This window comes from Anolis carolinensis, chromosome 3, assembly GCF_035594765.1.
Source record: "Anolis carolinensis isolate JA03-04 chromosome 3, rAnoCar3.1.pri, whole genome shotgun sequence".
In the NCBI taxonomy this organism is placed as follows: domain Eukaryota; kingdom Metazoa; phylum Chordata; class Lepidosauria; order Squamata; family Dactyloidae; genus Anolis; species Anolis carolinensis.
In genome coordinates, this window is record NC_085843.1 from 23,247,872 (window position 1) to 23,265,334 (window position 17,463).

Consider the following 17,463-nt stretch of genomic DNA (forward strand, 5'->3'; position numbering starts at 1 on the left):
TTCTTTGTTTATGTATCAACTAACTGTGTTGTACTGTAACCCTGCAGGACTGATCAATATCATCTAAAGCTCTTTTTTGTCTTATTGATAGCGTATTGTTCCTGCATTTCCTTAGAACTTGGTGGATGACCTCTGCAGGGAACTGGACAGGGGGAGTGTGACCCTGTTGGTTCTCTTGGACATCTCAGCCGCTTTCGATACCATCGACCATGGTATCCTTCTGGGACAGCTCTTTGGGATGGGCCTTGGGGGTACTGCATTGCAGTGGCTCCAGTCCTTCCTGGAGGGACGTTCCCAGTTGGTGAAGCTGGGGGACACCTGCTCGGACCCCTGGCCATTGACCTGTGGGGTCCCGAAAGGTTCTATTCTGTCCCCCATGCTTTTTAACATCTACATGAAACCGCTGGGAGAGGTCATCCGGAGTTTTGGAGTACGGTGCCATCTCTACGCGGATGACACCCAACTCTACTACTCTTTTCCACCAAATTCCAAGGAAGCCCCTCGGATTCTGGACCAGTGCCTGGCCGCTGTGTTGGCCTGGATGAGGGCGAACAATCTGAGACTTAATCCCGACAAGACAGAGGTCCTCCAGGTCAGTCGTACGTCTGATTGGGGTATTGGGTGGCAACCTGTGCTTGACGGGGTCGCACTCCCCCTGAAGGCGCAGGTCCGCAGCATGGGGGTCCTCCTGGATTCGGGGCTGACTCTTGAGGCTCAGGTGTCGGCCGTGGCCGGGAGGGCCTTTGCACAACTAAAACTTGTGCGCCAGCTGCGACCATACCTCGAGAAGTCTGATCTGGCCATGGTGGTCCATGCCTTAGTTACCTCTAGATTGGATTATTGCAATGCTCTCTACGTGGGGCTGCCTTTGAAGACGGCCCGAAAATTACAATTAGTACAACGCTCGGCAGCCAGGCTTCTAACTGGAGCAAACTACAGGGTATGTTCAACGCCTCTTTTTAAGGAGCTCCACTGGCTGCCGTTTATTTTCCGGGCCCAATTCAAGGTGCAGGTTATCACCTACAAAGCCCTAAATGGTTTGGGACCCACCTACCTTAGAGACCGCATCTCCCCTATGAACCTGCACGCTCTCTTCGCTCGTTGGGGGAGGCCCTCCTCTCGCTTCCACCACCTTCGCAATCGCGGCTTTGGACCCCCGTCGTGGCCCCCCGGCTTTGGAACTCGCTCCCTAGGGAGATCAGGCAGGCCCCTACCCTACTCTCCTTCCGGAAGAGCCTAAAAACCTGCCTCTTCCAAAAGGCCTTCGAGGATTAATCTTTCTAGGTTGATTTATCTGCCCACTCAACAATAGGATGCCTGGCCATTATTACCTTGCACTTTATTGACTATTTTAGCTATGAAACTACCTCTCCCATGTGAAGTTTTTGCACTTTGGCCCAGATCTGTGTTTTAGCCTCCCGTTTTTAACATTTTATGCAGTATGCTGACTTTTATGACTGTTTTACTGATGTTGATGTCTTATTGATATGAAATTCTTTTACTGTTTTATCGCTGTTATTGTATTTGTATGTCGGGCATTGCCCCATGTAAGCCGCTCCGAGTCCCTCCGGGGCGATGGGGCGGGGTATAAAAATAAAGTTATTATTATTATTATATTACTTAGATCCATTCCTGCTTATACAGGAATCAGTCTGCAAATGGACCACGGAGAAAAGCTGGTATAAGGGTCCCTTTGGTAAGATGGAATAGTGTTCCAGATAGTAGTGAATGGTCTGTTGAATAGCTATGTGCTTGGAAAAGTGTGTATGGAAATAAGCATTTGGATTTTCAGGAATAGCTGTGGATGTTCCACAGGGCTCAGGATAGCATTTACTAGGAGTTTAGCAGCCTAACTATGCACATAATTCATCTGTACATTACATGCTTTTTCTATCTGCACCTCAACTGTATGTTTCTTGATATCCTATCGTTCAAGGTGGGCTGATCAGTCTGTTTCCTGCATGAAAATACACTACCCTGCAAATAACATAGAGTCTATACCTTTGCTGTTTTGTAGTACTTGGTTTTGTTACTGGAAATGACAGTTGGTTGTTTCTCTTTCTAAGGTTGATGATGCCATTAAGATTGCAGAGGCCCTTCTTTCAGATCTGTCTGGATTTCAGAATTTCCGACAAACTGCAGATGAGCTTCTTGAGCAATTTAAAGTATATGAGCAAGAACAATTTGATGACTGGTCCAGGGACATTCAGTCAAGTTTGTCAAACCCAAAATCTGGTATTTGGTAAGTATAAAACGTTGCTCTTAGTAAGAATCTTTTAGACATGATTAATTTCTTAGCAGCTCATCTCCTTGCTTCTGTTGGAGTGTATTATCAAAGTTCTATTCTGCTATGGAGATATGGGATAAGGTCCCAGAAGAGGGGAGGTTCTGTTACTGATGTCATTTTTATGAGCTAAACCAAGAATTTACTGCAATGCATATATGAGACCACTTGGAAGGCCTTCCAGAAATGATGTAAGCAAAATTCAGTGTGAATGAAATAGAAATAGACAGACAATTATGCATTGTCCTTTCTACATAGTTGAATAGACAAAGGACTCAGACCTAATACTTTGATTAGGCAGGGTGTAGCTTTGCTGTTCATGTCAAACCTTTTTGATTCAGTCTCATGTCAAGCAACTTGACAAGCTCACCCAACCATTTAGAAATTCTGTGTGGAATTTGAATTTGGTACTGAATACTTTGATGAGATCTCCTTTTGAGCCACTGTTGTAAAACATTAGAGCTATGAATTTGAGTGTAACATTGTTATCCAGTACTTTGTATATAAACAAAGTGATTATCAGAAATGTTATCACTCTCAGTAAGAACTAAGCTATACTAACCATTAACCCCTCCTTTCTTCCAAAAACAGTATTGCATTTATTCATGGATCAGGAATGGAACTACTGAACTGACATTTTGTCCAAATCTGATGCATCTTTTAGGAAGAAGGTGGCACTCCTTGGATGTTAGGAGGACTGTCAGGATCTATATTAAACAGCAAGAGCAGTTAGATATACATAGGTGTTATTTATTAATATCATCCAAAAACTTTAGATTTCATGACAACCAAGCACTGATTTCAAGATGTGATGTGACTTACTTGGGCTGTGGAAAAACCACAGTGGGTGTGGACTCATTTGACAACATCATTGGAAAACATGTATAATGCAGCAGGATTGAAATAACCATCAACATTTATCAAACATTATAGAGTTAATGAATTTAAATTGGGACTGGTAGGCTTCAGGTGAATTGTTTTACAAGTGGTATTTTGGGAATCAAGCAGACACTCCTACCCATGAAGGATTAGACTTGGGTATATCCCAATGATTGTGAAAATGAGAGGATGCTATCTATTTTTAGTTATTCTAAAAAGGCTGAATGAACAATCCAGCCCCTTATTGGCTCTGTTAAAAAAATCTGTCCATTTTTGTTTATTTTTAATTTTTTTCTGAGTGATTTTCAAAATTGGCAGCATACAAGGCTATGCAGTGAAACTGAAGGGGTGAGAGAAAGGGGTGACAAAAGAAGCAGTTTGGAATTTTGGTCTCTTCCCTCATCATCCTTGTGCATTGCTCCTCCAGCCTTCCTAGAATCATTCTTGCTAGGTATCAAACTCCCTCTTTATGCATATACTAGTATTATAATTAAGAATGAAAGAAATTAATCTTTCAGTGGTTAATTCAAGTGTTTCAAAAATAATATTTTTTAATATGGATGTTAAGTAAATATAACTATTAGGATGAAATGATAGCTAGTAATTTAATTGCTTTGGTTTAGCATACAGGCCAGCAGTCCCGTTATGGAACTTGACCATTCTGATGGAGCATTAAAAATACATTATTCAGATCGTTTGGTGACCCTCCTGAGAGAAGTCCGTCAGCTATCTGCCCTTGGCTTTGTTATTCCTGCCAAAATACAGCAAGCTACAAATACTGCTCAAAAATTCTGCAAACAAGCAGTAATTCTTAAACAGGTATATCTATCTTGAATGACAAGTTTTGACTGGACTGGATACTGTCAAAGCGATGGATGAATTCCATAATGCTGTTATGCATTCTTTTGATAATGTAGAATTCAAAGACACACAGCTGTGCTAGTCTGGAATATCAGTATGCAAAGGGAAATTTTATCACCTTTTAAGACTGAAAGAAATAAGTAGTTGGTATATGTTTTTGTTATTGCCTTTCTTTGGTAGTTTTTGCCACTTGATCACCACATTATTAACTTTCTAATAATTAGATTCAGCCTGTAAATATCAAGCTCCAATGAAGTCAGTCTCACTTTCTTCAGAGCAAACGTGCATAGGCTTGCATTTGAATTGTTTGATTTATATGTAATTGAAAAGCTTAGTAATCTGTGAAATAACAACTAGAGAAAAGTATGTTTAATTTAAGCATGGTGGTTATGCATAAATAACTTCATGTCCCATTTCTTTCCATAGGTGGCACATTTTTATAACAGTATTGATCAGCAAATGATTCCAAGTCAGAAGCCAATGATGCTACAGTCTGCTTTAGCGTTTGAGCAGATAATTAAAGTAATTCCCTTTTAACTTCTTCAGTATTTTATTACTCTTGTGTTTCAGATGATTCAAGGATTTCATGGTTTTATATATTTTCTCAGCTTTATCTCTTGATAATGATGTTTATGGTTCTTGACCATGTTACATGTTACTTTTGGAAGACATGGGATGAAACGATTACCTTTGGTGTAGGAATCATGACATTTGAGAAAGAAGCATGCACAACGGCTGATTTCTGAAAATCACATCTCCTTTTCATTACTCTCGCTTGCTCCATAGGGGAAATGTGTTAATATGGAGTTTTAAACTTCCCTGCATATGCATATTCACCTAGTTCCGTTGTCACTGTTGTTAGAACAATTCAGTTGATTCCTCAATCACACTTCTTGTGTCTAGTCACACTGAGGATAATTATTGTTGACTCTGTATTATAATATACTAGCTTGGGTACCCAGCATTGCCCGAGTTATTTGAAAAATTCAATTTTTATTGTCCAAAGTGCATAACGTTGTGGATGAACTACAACTCACATCATGCCAGGGTAACTCCCAGAAACTCCATCAGTGGTTAAAGTTTGTCATGTTGGGTGAGTTTGTTCTCTGCATCATCAATGGGGTTCAGTGTGTTTTCCGGCTGCAGGGTAAACTACAACTCCCACTGTGGTGGGTCAGTCTCCCCCAAATCCCTCCAGTATGTTCTGTTCATCATGAGGGTTCTGCATGCCAAATATGGTCCAGGTCCATTGTCGGTGGGGCTCACAGTGCTGTGTCTTGATGCAGGGTGAACTACAACTTTCATCATGTAGAGTCATTCCCCCAAACCCCTCCAGTATGTTTAGTTCTTCAGTTGCTGATCAATTCTGTTCTGTTTGCTGTGTGCCATAGGAAAGGGTAGGAAAGAGTTAAGGAAGAGGCAGTGGGTGGGGTCATGCAAATTCCACACCAATGGAGACAGAAAGGAACACTGGGAAGTGTCTTTGGTGGAGGGAAAACAGAAAATCTAGGATGAAATTGTCTCCATATGAAAGCCTTTACTCAGGTGGTGAGCAGTATGGTGTTTGTGGAGGACATTGGCAGGGTTTGTGGACATGTTCATGGTGCCCACTATAACCTGCAATGTTTCTTGGAAGGAGGGCCATTGGTGGCTCCTCAGCATTGGGAGTTGTAGCTGATTATGGAGGCAGGAGTCTGTCTGTGTAAATGGACACCCGTGCCACATACGCACATACAGATTTTCACTTTTATTTTGTGTATAGATGGGGGAAAGGCTTCTTTTGAAAATAAAGGTCTAGCAGGGAGTCTATTTGATTTGGATAATTTAAATACAAGCAGTCTGAGTTACAAACATCTGGCTTACAAGCTAGTTAAGAATTGGAGTGAAACAACAGGAAGTGAGAAAAATCTACCCCTAGGAAGGGAACTTTACTCCTGAAATACTTATGAGAAAAAGGTACAGAGCTTTGTATAAACCAATTTTTTCTGTCTTTTTGTCAGTTCAGAAGTACAAGATTAAAAAAAAATTGAATCTTGGTTTGGGGGGAAAGATCGGAGTATAGATAAAGTTAATAATTGTATGGGATCCCTGAGATCTTACTTTCTTTTATGATCTTCAACAAATTGCGCATTTGTCACTTCGTGTATTTTCTTTCCTTTGGCAGCATTCAAAAGCAGAAGGACAGATAACATGGGACAATCCTAAAGAGCTAGAAGTGTATATCAAGAAGCTTCAAAATGCAGCAGAACGGCTTGCCACAGAAAATAGAAAGTTGAGGAAATGGCACACTAATTTTACAGAAAAGGTGTGTTTGACTGACTTACATTAATGATCTCCATTCATTCTCTGGATGGTGCAGAAGAGCGATCAAAAAGTCATGTGGGTTGTTTCCTCACTATTATCGCACTACATTTTAATGACCAAAATGAAAGCAGAACTTGGAACTCCTGTCTCTTGAAGGAGGATAAGGAAACAGTCTACTTGTTCTGTGGATTTTTCCTCTGCATATCCAAGACTGTGGTGTTTATAGGGAATTCCACCAACTCAAGCTAATGTGGTGTAGCATTTTTACTGTTGACTCTGGAGGGCCAGGGTTTGAATCCCTGCTCAGCCATGGAAATCCACTAGGGGGAACCTTGGGAAATCATACTCTTAACCTCAGGGGAAGGTAATAGCAACCCCTGTCTGAACAATCTTGCTAAGAAGACCCCGTTTTAAAGCCTTAGGGTCACCATAAGTCAAAAAAAGGAATGAACTCCCAGTGACTCATGCTTTATACTTTGTTAGTGACAACCTTTAACATTCTTTGTATTCTGCTCAATAGGTGGTTGGTCTGATGAATATTGATCTGCTTCGGCAGCAGCAGCGCTGGAAAGATGGCTTGCAGGAACTCCGAGGAGTTTTTTCCACCCTTGAGACACAGGCATTATTTTATTACTACCTACACTTTTAATAAAATACCATAGGGTATTGATATATAAATACTTAAAAGATGAAGATATAGAGCTTTTGTTTCATATTGCCTAAAAATGCCAAGTATGTTAAATATTTCTTGTTTGCTGAAGGGCATGTGGAAGCACATTGGAGAGCTTTCTCGGCTGTATTGCACCACTTATGGACTGCCTTTTCCTTGAGACCTGATAAACATCAACACAATCATTATTTTGATTGATTGGTATAAGTGGGGTTAGAATTATTTGAATAAGACTGTCTTCCTAAAGTGTGTTCCTATGACAAATTGTATTTTCAGTTAATAGTTTGTAACATGGTTTCATGGTCAAATTATAGGGCTTCCTTTCACATGATATGAAGGCATGGAGACAACACTGGAATTACCAGCTGTACAAAGCTCTGGAACATCAGTATCAAATGGGTTTGGAGGCCCTCAATGAAAATTTACCAGAAATAAACATCGATCTAACTTACAAGTAAGACATTTCACCCAATTGGTATAATAAACAAAATGCATATATTTACTTCCATAGAATCAGAGAAATGGGAGAGGTCACAGGAGTTATCCAATCCAGCCTACTGCAAAAATACACATCTTAAAGGACTAATTACAATCAAACTATTCCAGAGTGTGTGATTTAAGGATCAAAAGTTGTAATATGTTTATTGAAAATATGTAACTCTTCTCTTTGTTATAGAGGGTAAATATGAACTTTTAAATACTTTTAGCAATGAAAATAAGTGTAATGGAAACAGAATTAGCTGTAGTAACCATAACTATGTACATTGCCTTTTTGCCTACCTCTGCATCGCCCGCCCCCCAAATATTAGATATTGGTCAAGACTTAATTTATTAACAATCACTCCATTATCCCTACTTTCCCTCTTATTTTCTTTTATGACTTTTATACTTTTCACACCTTATATGTGTGTAAAAAATGGAAATGTCTACTATATGTGTATATATATGAATGAAAGAGAAAAAGAAAATGTATTTTTAAAACAATTTTTCAGACAAGGGAGACTACAATTTAAGCCTCCTTTTGAAGAAGTACGAGCAAGATACTACAGAGAAATGAAGAGATTCATCTCTATTCCTAACCAGTTTAAAGGTGTGAGTGAGACCGATGAAGAGTCTATTTTTTGTATCATGACTGAACGAAACGCAAGTGGATTTCTCACCACTTTCAGTAAAGCAGAGGACCTATTCCGAAGACTGGCAGAGGTTGCAGACCAATTCAAGGTGCACAAACGTTTATTTCAGCATTCACTTAGATTAGTTTGGGCTCATGTTAAGACATTTCACTTAATGTCAGAATCTTGTTGCATTTCATATAGCAATTATATTTGCTTTATGACTGCTGACAATGCATTTTCGGGATGAACAGGACAAGATTTTCTTTAGTTTATAATGATATGAGTGTATGTGGGCAAGAACAAGATTATTCCGATACAAGTGTGTTACTAAAGAGTTCATAATTTTTAACTTCGCTATTTGAAAAGGATGTAACAAAGATAATATGTTGACTATCTAATGTAAACAATGTTTCTGTTGTTTCTGTTACAAAACATGAACGTCAAAGGAATGGGTTATAATCGGACAAGTGGATATGGAAGCTCTAGTGGAGAACCATCTTTTTAATGAACAGGACTGGGAAAAAAATTTCAAAGCTCTAAAAGTGAGAGGAAAAGAAGTGGAACGCCTTCCAAGGTAGTAGAAAGATTATGAATGAGTAGAAGAGTTATAAATTGAGTAGAAGACTCTCTGTATGTATGTGTACGTGCCTTCAGGTCTCCTGTCGACTTCTGATGACCCCATGAGTTTGACAGGTTTTCTTAGACAAGAAATACCCAGATGTGGTTTTGCCGGTTTTGCTGCTGTGAAAGCAATTTTGATTTTTTTCTTTTTTGTTGCAAATACATTTTTATTTTGTTTTCAAAAAAGAGAAAAAAAATAACTCAAACAATAAAAAGGGGAAAAAGAAGGGAAATATGGGGAACATCACAAGATAAAGTATGTAAGTTACGAGCCATGTTAGTTAAATAGTTCTACACATGAGTCTATTGTATTTTTTCACGCAAACAATTATTTGCAACAATGGATCTTTCTCTCCCTTTCTCCCAGTATTGTGCTTTTTTTCCTCAAGTAGCTCAGAACAATATACATAGCCACCCCCTAGTTTGTTTTCTTTCTTTAATACTGTGAAGTAGATTAGACTGTGATTTTGTGTTGTACCACATAGTGAGCTTCATGACTAGTGGAATATTGAATGTGGTTTTCCTCATTCCTAATAAAATTCCGTAACCACAGCACAACACTTAGAATATATTTTTTCTATATAATGGTAACTGCAAACAATGGTACTGGTGTAGTCTCATATGTAATCATGAAGTATAATATCACCAGAGTATAATTATATATAGACTTGTGTTGTGTAGACATAGAAGTAAAACATATTGAAGACAGGATAATAATTGGTTGGAAAAGCACTTTCCACCCTTTATAATGTCAGTTTTAAGATGAATCAAGGAAGCAATACCCAGTCAAAGGAAAATATTCAAAATAGACAGATAGTTGACTTGCTATAAGGCAGCATTGGGTTTATTCTATGTCTCGTTAATGGACAAGTTAGAGTTCCATAACACTGCTCATAAATAATGGACTTGTTTTGTAAAAGGCACTGTATATATAATCCTCTTTCTTGAAGTTAAAATAAAGTAACAACTGAACATAACAAATAAATAAATAATTGACTTAATTCAAAAGAAATAGCAGAAGGTTCTTCCTCATTTCATGTGTAAAAGAGGAAGAGAAATGTAGAATGAAATATATATACTGAAAGCTTGCATACGCTTTTGCTTATCACAACAAAATCATGATTTATTGCTGAGTGTGAAACATGTTCAAAGTTAATCTTAAACATATGGAATATAGAATATAATTAATTTGTGGTTTTAATTTTTAAGCACTGTGAAAGTAGATTGCATAATAGTAAACTGCAACCCTGTGAAGTCTGTGATCGATGATCTTATCCAGAAGTTGTATGATATTCTTGTGATGTCTCTAAGAAAGTCCATACAAGGTAATGTTCAAAGGAAAACAGCTTTTAAAGCTGTAGAGCATAGTAATAAACACTTATGTTCCCCGTCGAAGGTTTTCATGGTCGGAATCACAGGGTTGTTGTGTGTTTTCTGGGCTGTATGGCCATGTTCCAGAAGTAATCTCTCCAGAGAGAATACTTCTGAAACATGGCCATACAGCCCAGAAAACACACAACAACACCTATGTTCCCCACCTGAAAATCTGTTATTTTGTCTAGCATGTTGCTTTAGTTTTTTTGGTTGAAGAGTGTGAAGTTTTAGAATACAGGCCAAATCCCTGTTTGGGCCTATATTAACATTACTGTGTTCACTTTCCTCTTGAAACTGGGTAAGAAACAGTTCAAGCTAGCCTCTTTTACTGAGTAGCTTCAAAAGTCAGGTTTTCAAACAAAGGGCAATGTGGATTTGGTAGCCTTCTCGCTTTGCTGCCACTGTCTTTATTCTCTTCTTTTCCTGCACCTTTCTCCCTTCACTGTTGCCTTAATTTCTGCTGGTATAAAATATGCTGCCATCAGAGCTAGGAGGAACATGACTATAAACACTTCTTAATTCTGGTAGGGTAACTCATCACAGTTTTATTGATGACTATGCACAATATAACATTTTTTTTAAACTTAGAGAACTTCCTTCCACCCAAGGATTGAGTTCAATTTCAGAAAATTTGTTGGGGGTCTCATTCTGTAGGTGGATTTTTTTTTACAGAATGGGGAGGTAGTAGAAACGCTAGAATCAGAAAAATCTCTCCACACTTACCCTTATTCTTAGTTGTTCATTAATTCTTAATTATATCCCTACTTTGGGAAAATGGATATATATACTATATATGTTGTCCTTCGTAGATGCTCGCTTTGTAACTGCTAATAGTCTATGCAGTCATTATCTAGAGATCCTTCTCCAGCCTAGGTCCCTTTTAAATGTGTTGAGTTGCAGTTCATATCAATTGGCATGTCCATTTTTCAGAGATGGTGGGAGTCACAAGCCGAAGTAATTGAAGGATTATTGTTTGGGAAAGGTTGCTACACAAGTTATTAATAATTCCCCGTCGTTGTAGATTTTTTAAATAAAAAAACACATCTAATACGTTTGTTTCCTGTTTATTTCCGTATAGCTCATTTACATGATATTAATTCATTTCTCAATGATGCTATGAAAACATTGGTAACAAGGCCCCAAACTGTGGATGAAATCACAGAAGATAATTTGAAATATAAAAACTTGAAAGAAAAAAAAGGAGAGGTAATATTTTTCTATATAATGAAAAGTATATTATTCTGCCACACGCTTTAGCTGGAAACCTGGCTTTCTTGAGACAGTGGCAGTTGCTGACTTTTACAAATTGGGGTTCACCTGCTCTCCATTTGTGCTAGATTGCTGTATTTGTCTTTGCATTGATTTTTTATTTCTTTTTGCTGTACATTAACATATCAATTGGTTTCAGAAATACAATATTGTGAAGTCTCCAGGGGTTATTTATTGGATGGGCAGGCTTTTAGTGATATATGCATAGGATTTTATATAGGATTTTCAAAAGGTAACTTTGCTGTAAAAGTGATATTTTGGGTATTATGAGTTACTGTAAGCCTCAATTTCTACATTTCTGGCTGGCACACCATACTATTGAAATTTATTAACTCAGCAGTGCTGAAAACTCTGAAGTAATTATGTTATAGTGGTGCATTTCTAACATTGGTTCACTTTTTGTACTTTTTGTATCAAAACATAAATGGACAGCTATTTTGAGTTTTGTCCAACAGCATGTTGTACTTTTGAATACACATCAGAAATGATTTAACATGAGCTAATTTTTCAGACTGCTTGCTTTCTACAAGTAAGTTTAAACAAATGGACTATAAATAATTCTACTTTTAATTCAAAATATTTTTCTTTTGACAGTTGGAAAATGTTCTGTATAAGGATATAGGGTGTGCACACACACACACACACACACACACACATATATTGATGAAGGATGTGTTTATAGATAAAAACAAATTTCTTGCATTTCCTTGATAGCTATGCTTACATGAAATCTTTTTGTTTAGGTTTTTTCCTTCTTTCAAGAAGCAGAAGGTAAAAACAAGCTTCTGAGGACTGTAGCTGGTGGGGGCATTGAAACAATCAGCAATCTAAGAGCTACATGGGATAAATTTGAATTAATGATGGAGAGTCATCAGCTTATGGTTAAAGAGCAGGTAATTTGATGTAAATTGCAAATAGTTTTCCCCATGTACTCTGTCTTTTAAAAATGTCCATGAACAACTTTTGAATCTGTTATGAGATGGTTGTGAAACACATTATTTGTTTTTTTAGATTGAAGTGATGAAAGGTAATGTGATGTCACGCGTGAAAACCTACCTTCAAGAACTGGAGAAATTTAAAGCTCGTTGGGACCAGTTAAAACCTAGTGATGATGTCATTGAAAGCGGACATCATGATCTGCTGCAGAAAAGTGCTGAGACCATAAAGGAAAAGAAAATTGAGTTTGATGAACTTGAAGATACAAAACAAAAATTAATGTACGTTTGTTTTGAGTTGTACATATTTGTGAATATAGGAAAGTAAAATTTGCTTCACAGGCAACATTTGGACTTCAAGACCCTTTTTGAGGTTCCACTTCTGAATTTATTAAAGACTGAAAAGGAAGGACAAGAGCCAACTCCATTCTGAACTATTAGTTATAAAAAAGGGAAACTCTAGAATTGTCTTCAGTTTTTTATCCATTCATAGTAACCATATTGTTAACCCTTGAATTGTTCCATGACCAATAATTTAAGGGTACTTCAAAAATGCATAACATCCAGTTCCACTAATTGATTAGAGTGGACTTAATAATGTTTTTGTTAACTTGCGTGAATTATTTGATGACTGGAATAGAAATTCATGTTATCTCGACTCATAATTTCAAATGAATAGTGTGATGTAAATTGTAATAGGCATGCAATTATAACATTCTTGTGCTCTTTCCTCTCAGAAATGACTGCTGCCACTTTGAATTAGAAGAGCCTGATTTCTCTTTAGCCAGTGAAATCCGCCGAGACATTGATTCTTGTTCAGAGGTCTGGGCCCTATATGAAGAATTTCAGGAAGGTTTTCAAGAAAAAGCAAATGAAGACTGGATTACATTTAGGTGTGGCTTTATTTTCCAATTTGTTACTTATACTTTCTGATTAGAACAGTTCTTAATCTTAATCGGTTCTTAATCTTTAACTCTTTCATTTGTTACCAACACAGGAGCAAGACCTACCTCTTTGAAGAATTCCTGTTGAACTGGCATGATAAATTAAGGAAAATAGAGGAACACACAATTATGACTGTGAAACTGCAAAAAGAAGTTGATAAATATAAAGTAAGATGCTGAAAGAGAAATATAACAAGTAATGACTATTGAGATATATTTTGGAACAGATAATCTCTCTTATTTTGGAAATACCTAGAGCTGGGAGGCAACCACACATTTGTCTAAGGAAGGGATATGGGAGAGAAGCAATTAATCAGTATAGTGGGATTTGGGGAGGATGTTCTTTTTTCCAATCATGTCTTCATGGTGTCAGAATGTAATTGTTTGAAATTGTAACTCATAATATTGATCTCTCTTCAGCCCTCATTCCCGTTATTTCAAAGTGAAATATATCCCTCATAAGAGAAAAATCTACTGAAGTCCATGCTGATAGTTCTCTTTACTAAAGAGGGGGTATGCTATCAAGGATGGAGTCTTATAGCAGATTTTCGTGGGAGTAAGATTGCTGCCTACATTGAGACTTGGATTGTTATGACAGAAAGCTTGTCCTGTGGATGATTATAATTTTAATACAAGATAGGCACACATGTGTATTTTTTCTGCTTCAGATGACTCTTCCTGTTTTGAAATACGTCAGAGGAGAGCATTTGTCACCAGATCATTGGCTGGATCTCTTTCGTATTCTTGGTCTTCCTAGAGGTACTAGTCTAGAAAGACTAGTATTTGGGGACCTCCTCAAAGTAGCAGATATCATTGTGGAAAAAGCAGCAGAACTTAAGGTATGAATGATATTTTAATCACGTATTATGACAAAAAATTATTTTGAACAGTTTTTCACTTGGACTGTGAGATTTTAACACCTCTATTTTAGAACACAGGAAAATGATCTTCTAAAATATGTTGAATTTGATCTGGGAACATTTTCTTCTTCTTAATTTATCTAAACAATGACACTGGTGGATTCACATCAGTGGAGTAGAGAATCTGCTCAAGATTTTTCTTTGAACTTTAAAGGAGCTATCCTGTACCCAAAATAGTTTCAGAACTGGGGAAAGTTCCTTTAAATTTTCAAATTAAATCTAAGAAGAACCATAATACTGCTGAAGAAGATGAAAGACACTCATTCCATCCCAGCTTCCTCGGAAGGAAAGAAGAAGCTAAATTAACTGTTATATGGATGAAAAAATGCACTAGAATTATGTGTTGCAATGTGTAATTAATATATTTAGTAACTGTGTAGATTTAATAACTTTTGATTTTTAAATGATGATTAGTTGAGGGTTTTTTTGCTGTATCTTATTGTAGAGATGAAAATAACAAATTTTCTAATAAAATGTGATTTCTATCTGAACAAAGGACTTGAACAGTCGGGCTCATGGTGAGGTTACCATCAGAGAGGCCTTGCGTGAGCTTGAGCTTTGGGGAGTTGGAGCCGTCTTCATGTTGACAGACTATGAAGATAGCCACGGCCGAATGATCAAATTGATCAAGGACTGGAAAGACATAGTCAACCAGGTTGGTGACAGTCGCTGCCTCCTTCAATCACTAAAGGATTCTCCATATTACAAAGGATTTCAAGATAAAGTTTCTGTATGGGAGAGAAAACTTGCTGAACTGGATGAGTATCTGCAGAATTTAAACCAAATTCAAAGGAAATGGGTCTATTTGGAGCCCATTTTTGGCCGTGGAGCTTTACCTAAGGAACAAGCACGCTTCAACAGAGTAGATGAAGACTTCAGGTCAGTTTTAATTTACTTTCCATCCTGCTGTTTCAGGATATCAATAAGAGAGGGTGGGAGTGGCACAGAAGTATTCAGTTTATGCAATTCTTAATTTAATTTCAAATATTTTCACATTAAGAGACATAATTAGCAGTTCTTTTTGTTGTCTCTGGGCCTCACACTATGGGTCTTCTTCCTGTACAAAGCCTTTGTCAGAATTGTTGTATGTCTTTCGGGCTGTGTGGCCATGTTCCAGAAGCATTCTCTCCTGACGTTTCGCCCACATCTATGGCAGGCATCCTCAGAGGTTGTGAGGTATGGATAAACTAAGTAAGGAAAGGAAAGAATATATATCTGTGTCCAAGGTGTGGCAAGAGTCCTTTGTCACTGGGAGCCAGCATTAATGTTTCTGTTAATCACCCTAATTAGCATTGGAGATGTTTTGTCCCTTGCCTGGGGGCATTCCAACAACTATCATGTCAGACTACACAGAGAAGCCATTGAAATCCACAAGCATGTGGACAACTTTAACAGAAAGGAAGAAACCATGAAAATGAACAAAATCTGGCTACCAGTATTACAAAACTCCAAAATCAAAACAGTAGATGGGAACCAACACAATGAAGGCTTGACTGAACAAAGGATGCCCCCAGGCAAGGGACAAAACATCTCCAATGCTAATTAGGGTGATTAACAGAAACATTAATGCTGGCTCCCAGTGACAAAGGACTCTTGCCACACCTTGGACACAGATATATATTCTTTCCTTTCCTTACTTAGTTTATCCATACCTCACAACCTCTGAGGATGCCTGCCATAGATGTGGGCGAAACGTCAGGAGAGAATGCTTCTGGAACATGGCCACACAGCCCGAAAGACATACAACAACCCTGTGATCCCGGCCATGAAAGCCTTCGACAACACCCTTTGTCAGAATGTTCTAGAGCTGAGAAGCCTCACCCTGCCCTTTTTACTGAACATGTTCTAGCCCAGGCTTCTTACATTTTTCCATTCGCAACTCCTTTCATTCAGCCTGAGAAAGGTTTACGTGACTATGGGTCTATAAGTATGCAAAACAGGTATAAAAACCAAGTATTTACTGATAACAGATCAGCATTTTCAAGACTTGCTAAACAGGCTGATTTTTCTTTTTATGAAGTACAGTTGAAGCATCTTCTGCAGAGTGTAAACACTAAACAACAGATTCATGTAAATATCTGAAAGGGCCACTAGGTGACAATGTTTACTGTTGCCCAATTTTTAGGACTCCAACATTTAGTTAGAGGAACCCCATTTGGAGTTGGGACCCACAGTTTAAGAAGCAGTGCTCTATCTCACCAAAATTATTCTCTCCTCGATTTCTCTATGTCCACATCAAGAGCAATATCTAGATCCTAAACATTTTGGGGGTTGGGGGGACAATCATTATACGAGCCTTGAAAGTTCAGAATGGTCACTCTCTGGTCGATTCTTCCATTTCTTCATTGAGGAAACTGATTTACCCTGATAGACTTGAAAGGTGCCTATTCTCACCTTTTCTTGTTGTTGTTGTCACTGCTTTCCTCTTATCCATCAGATTTTTTTATTTCTGCTCTACCAACCTGACATTGTTTACACTTCTGCATATTGTCATATATCTTAGTCCCTAACAGCGATAGATTAATTGTGAGTTATGAATGGGAGGGTGTGTGTGTGAAGAAGGCAGAACTGAAAAATAAAGATGCAATCCTCAAACTGACTGAACAATAGATCAAGAAGCATGAAAAATTAGAAAATATTAGAATCTCGATGACTGTTGCCCAGTGTGTCTCTGGGGGGAAAAGGAGGAACTGAGAAATATACAACCTCCAGAGAGAATAAGAAGGAAAGGAGGCCAAAATTTTAAATAAAGATCGCAAAAAAGGAAAACACAGTGGTGATTACCAAGTTTATAAAAAAGATGAACAACAAATCTGCTTATTCACAGAAGACAAACAAAAGTGGCCAGGGAAAGCAGAATCACCATTCTTATATGAGTGAATTGAGAGCAGAAAGAGTGAGGAGCAGAATAGAGAAGCTTCATTCGGCAGGTTATAAAATATTTAATGGAAATACATTGAGATACAGTAAATAAGATTGGAGAGTAAACTGTTTCTTATCAGTGTGAACCATTTCCTAATAAAAATTCAAATTTACAATATGATACAGTAGCAATGATAAGTGATTTAGACTTGCCACCTAGTGCGGTATTTAGAATATATTTCCAGAGCTACAATATATTTAATAAAAGAGTCAGTAAGCAATGAATTTAAACATTTGATGGACAAAGCACAAGAATGCATAAAATACTTTCAGACAACAATATGATGCATAAAACTCATGAATTACAACACTAACATAATGAATTTATTCAGAACGAGAAAGAAACATCAACAAATAGAACACAT

The 17,463-nt window shown here is 37.7% G+C and overlaps 1 protein-coding gene across 3 annotated transcripts in view; it reads left to right on the top strand.

Moving 5' to 3' along the window:
- Positions 1–17,463, top strand: part of dync2h1 (dynein cytoplasmic 2 heavy chain 1) — a 205,090-nt gene that overhangs the window by 14,897 nt on the left and 172,730 nt on the right. For all 3 annotated transcript variants that reach the window (XR_010004055.1, XM_003219289.4, XM_062974574.1), the window contains exons 12-27: positions 2,067–2,242; positions 3,787–3,982; positions 4,451–4,546; positions 6,189–6,329; positions 6,849–6,947; positions 7,313–7,452; positions 7,991–8,219; positions 8,560–8,687; positions 9,944–10,059; positions 11,187–11,314; positions 12,121–12,270; positions 12,389–12,594; positions 13,050–13,205; positions 13,310–13,424; positions 13,925–14,095; positions 14,673–15,055. Coding sequence is in view for 2 of the 3 variants with exons in the window: in XM_003219289.4 (XP_003219337.2) it covers positions 2,067–2,242; positions 3,787–3,982; positions 4,451–4,546; positions 6,189–6,329; positions 6,849–6,947; positions 7,313–7,452; positions 7,991–8,219; positions 8,560–8,687; positions 9,944–10,059; positions 11,187–11,314; positions 12,121–12,270; positions 12,389–12,594; positions 13,050–13,205; positions 13,310–13,424; positions 13,925–14,095; positions 14,673–15,055 (2,630 nt within the window). In the remaining variant the exon portion in view is untranslated. The remainder of the gene's footprint in view (positions 1–2,066; positions 2,243–3,786; positions 3,983–4,450; positions 4,547–6,188; positions 6,330–6,848; positions 6,948–7,312; positions 7,453–7,990; positions 8,220–8,559; positions 8,688–9,943; positions 10,060–11,186; positions 11,315–12,120; positions 12,271–12,388; positions 12,595–13,049; positions 13,206–13,309; positions 13,425–13,924; positions 14,096–14,672; positions 15,056–17,463) is intronic.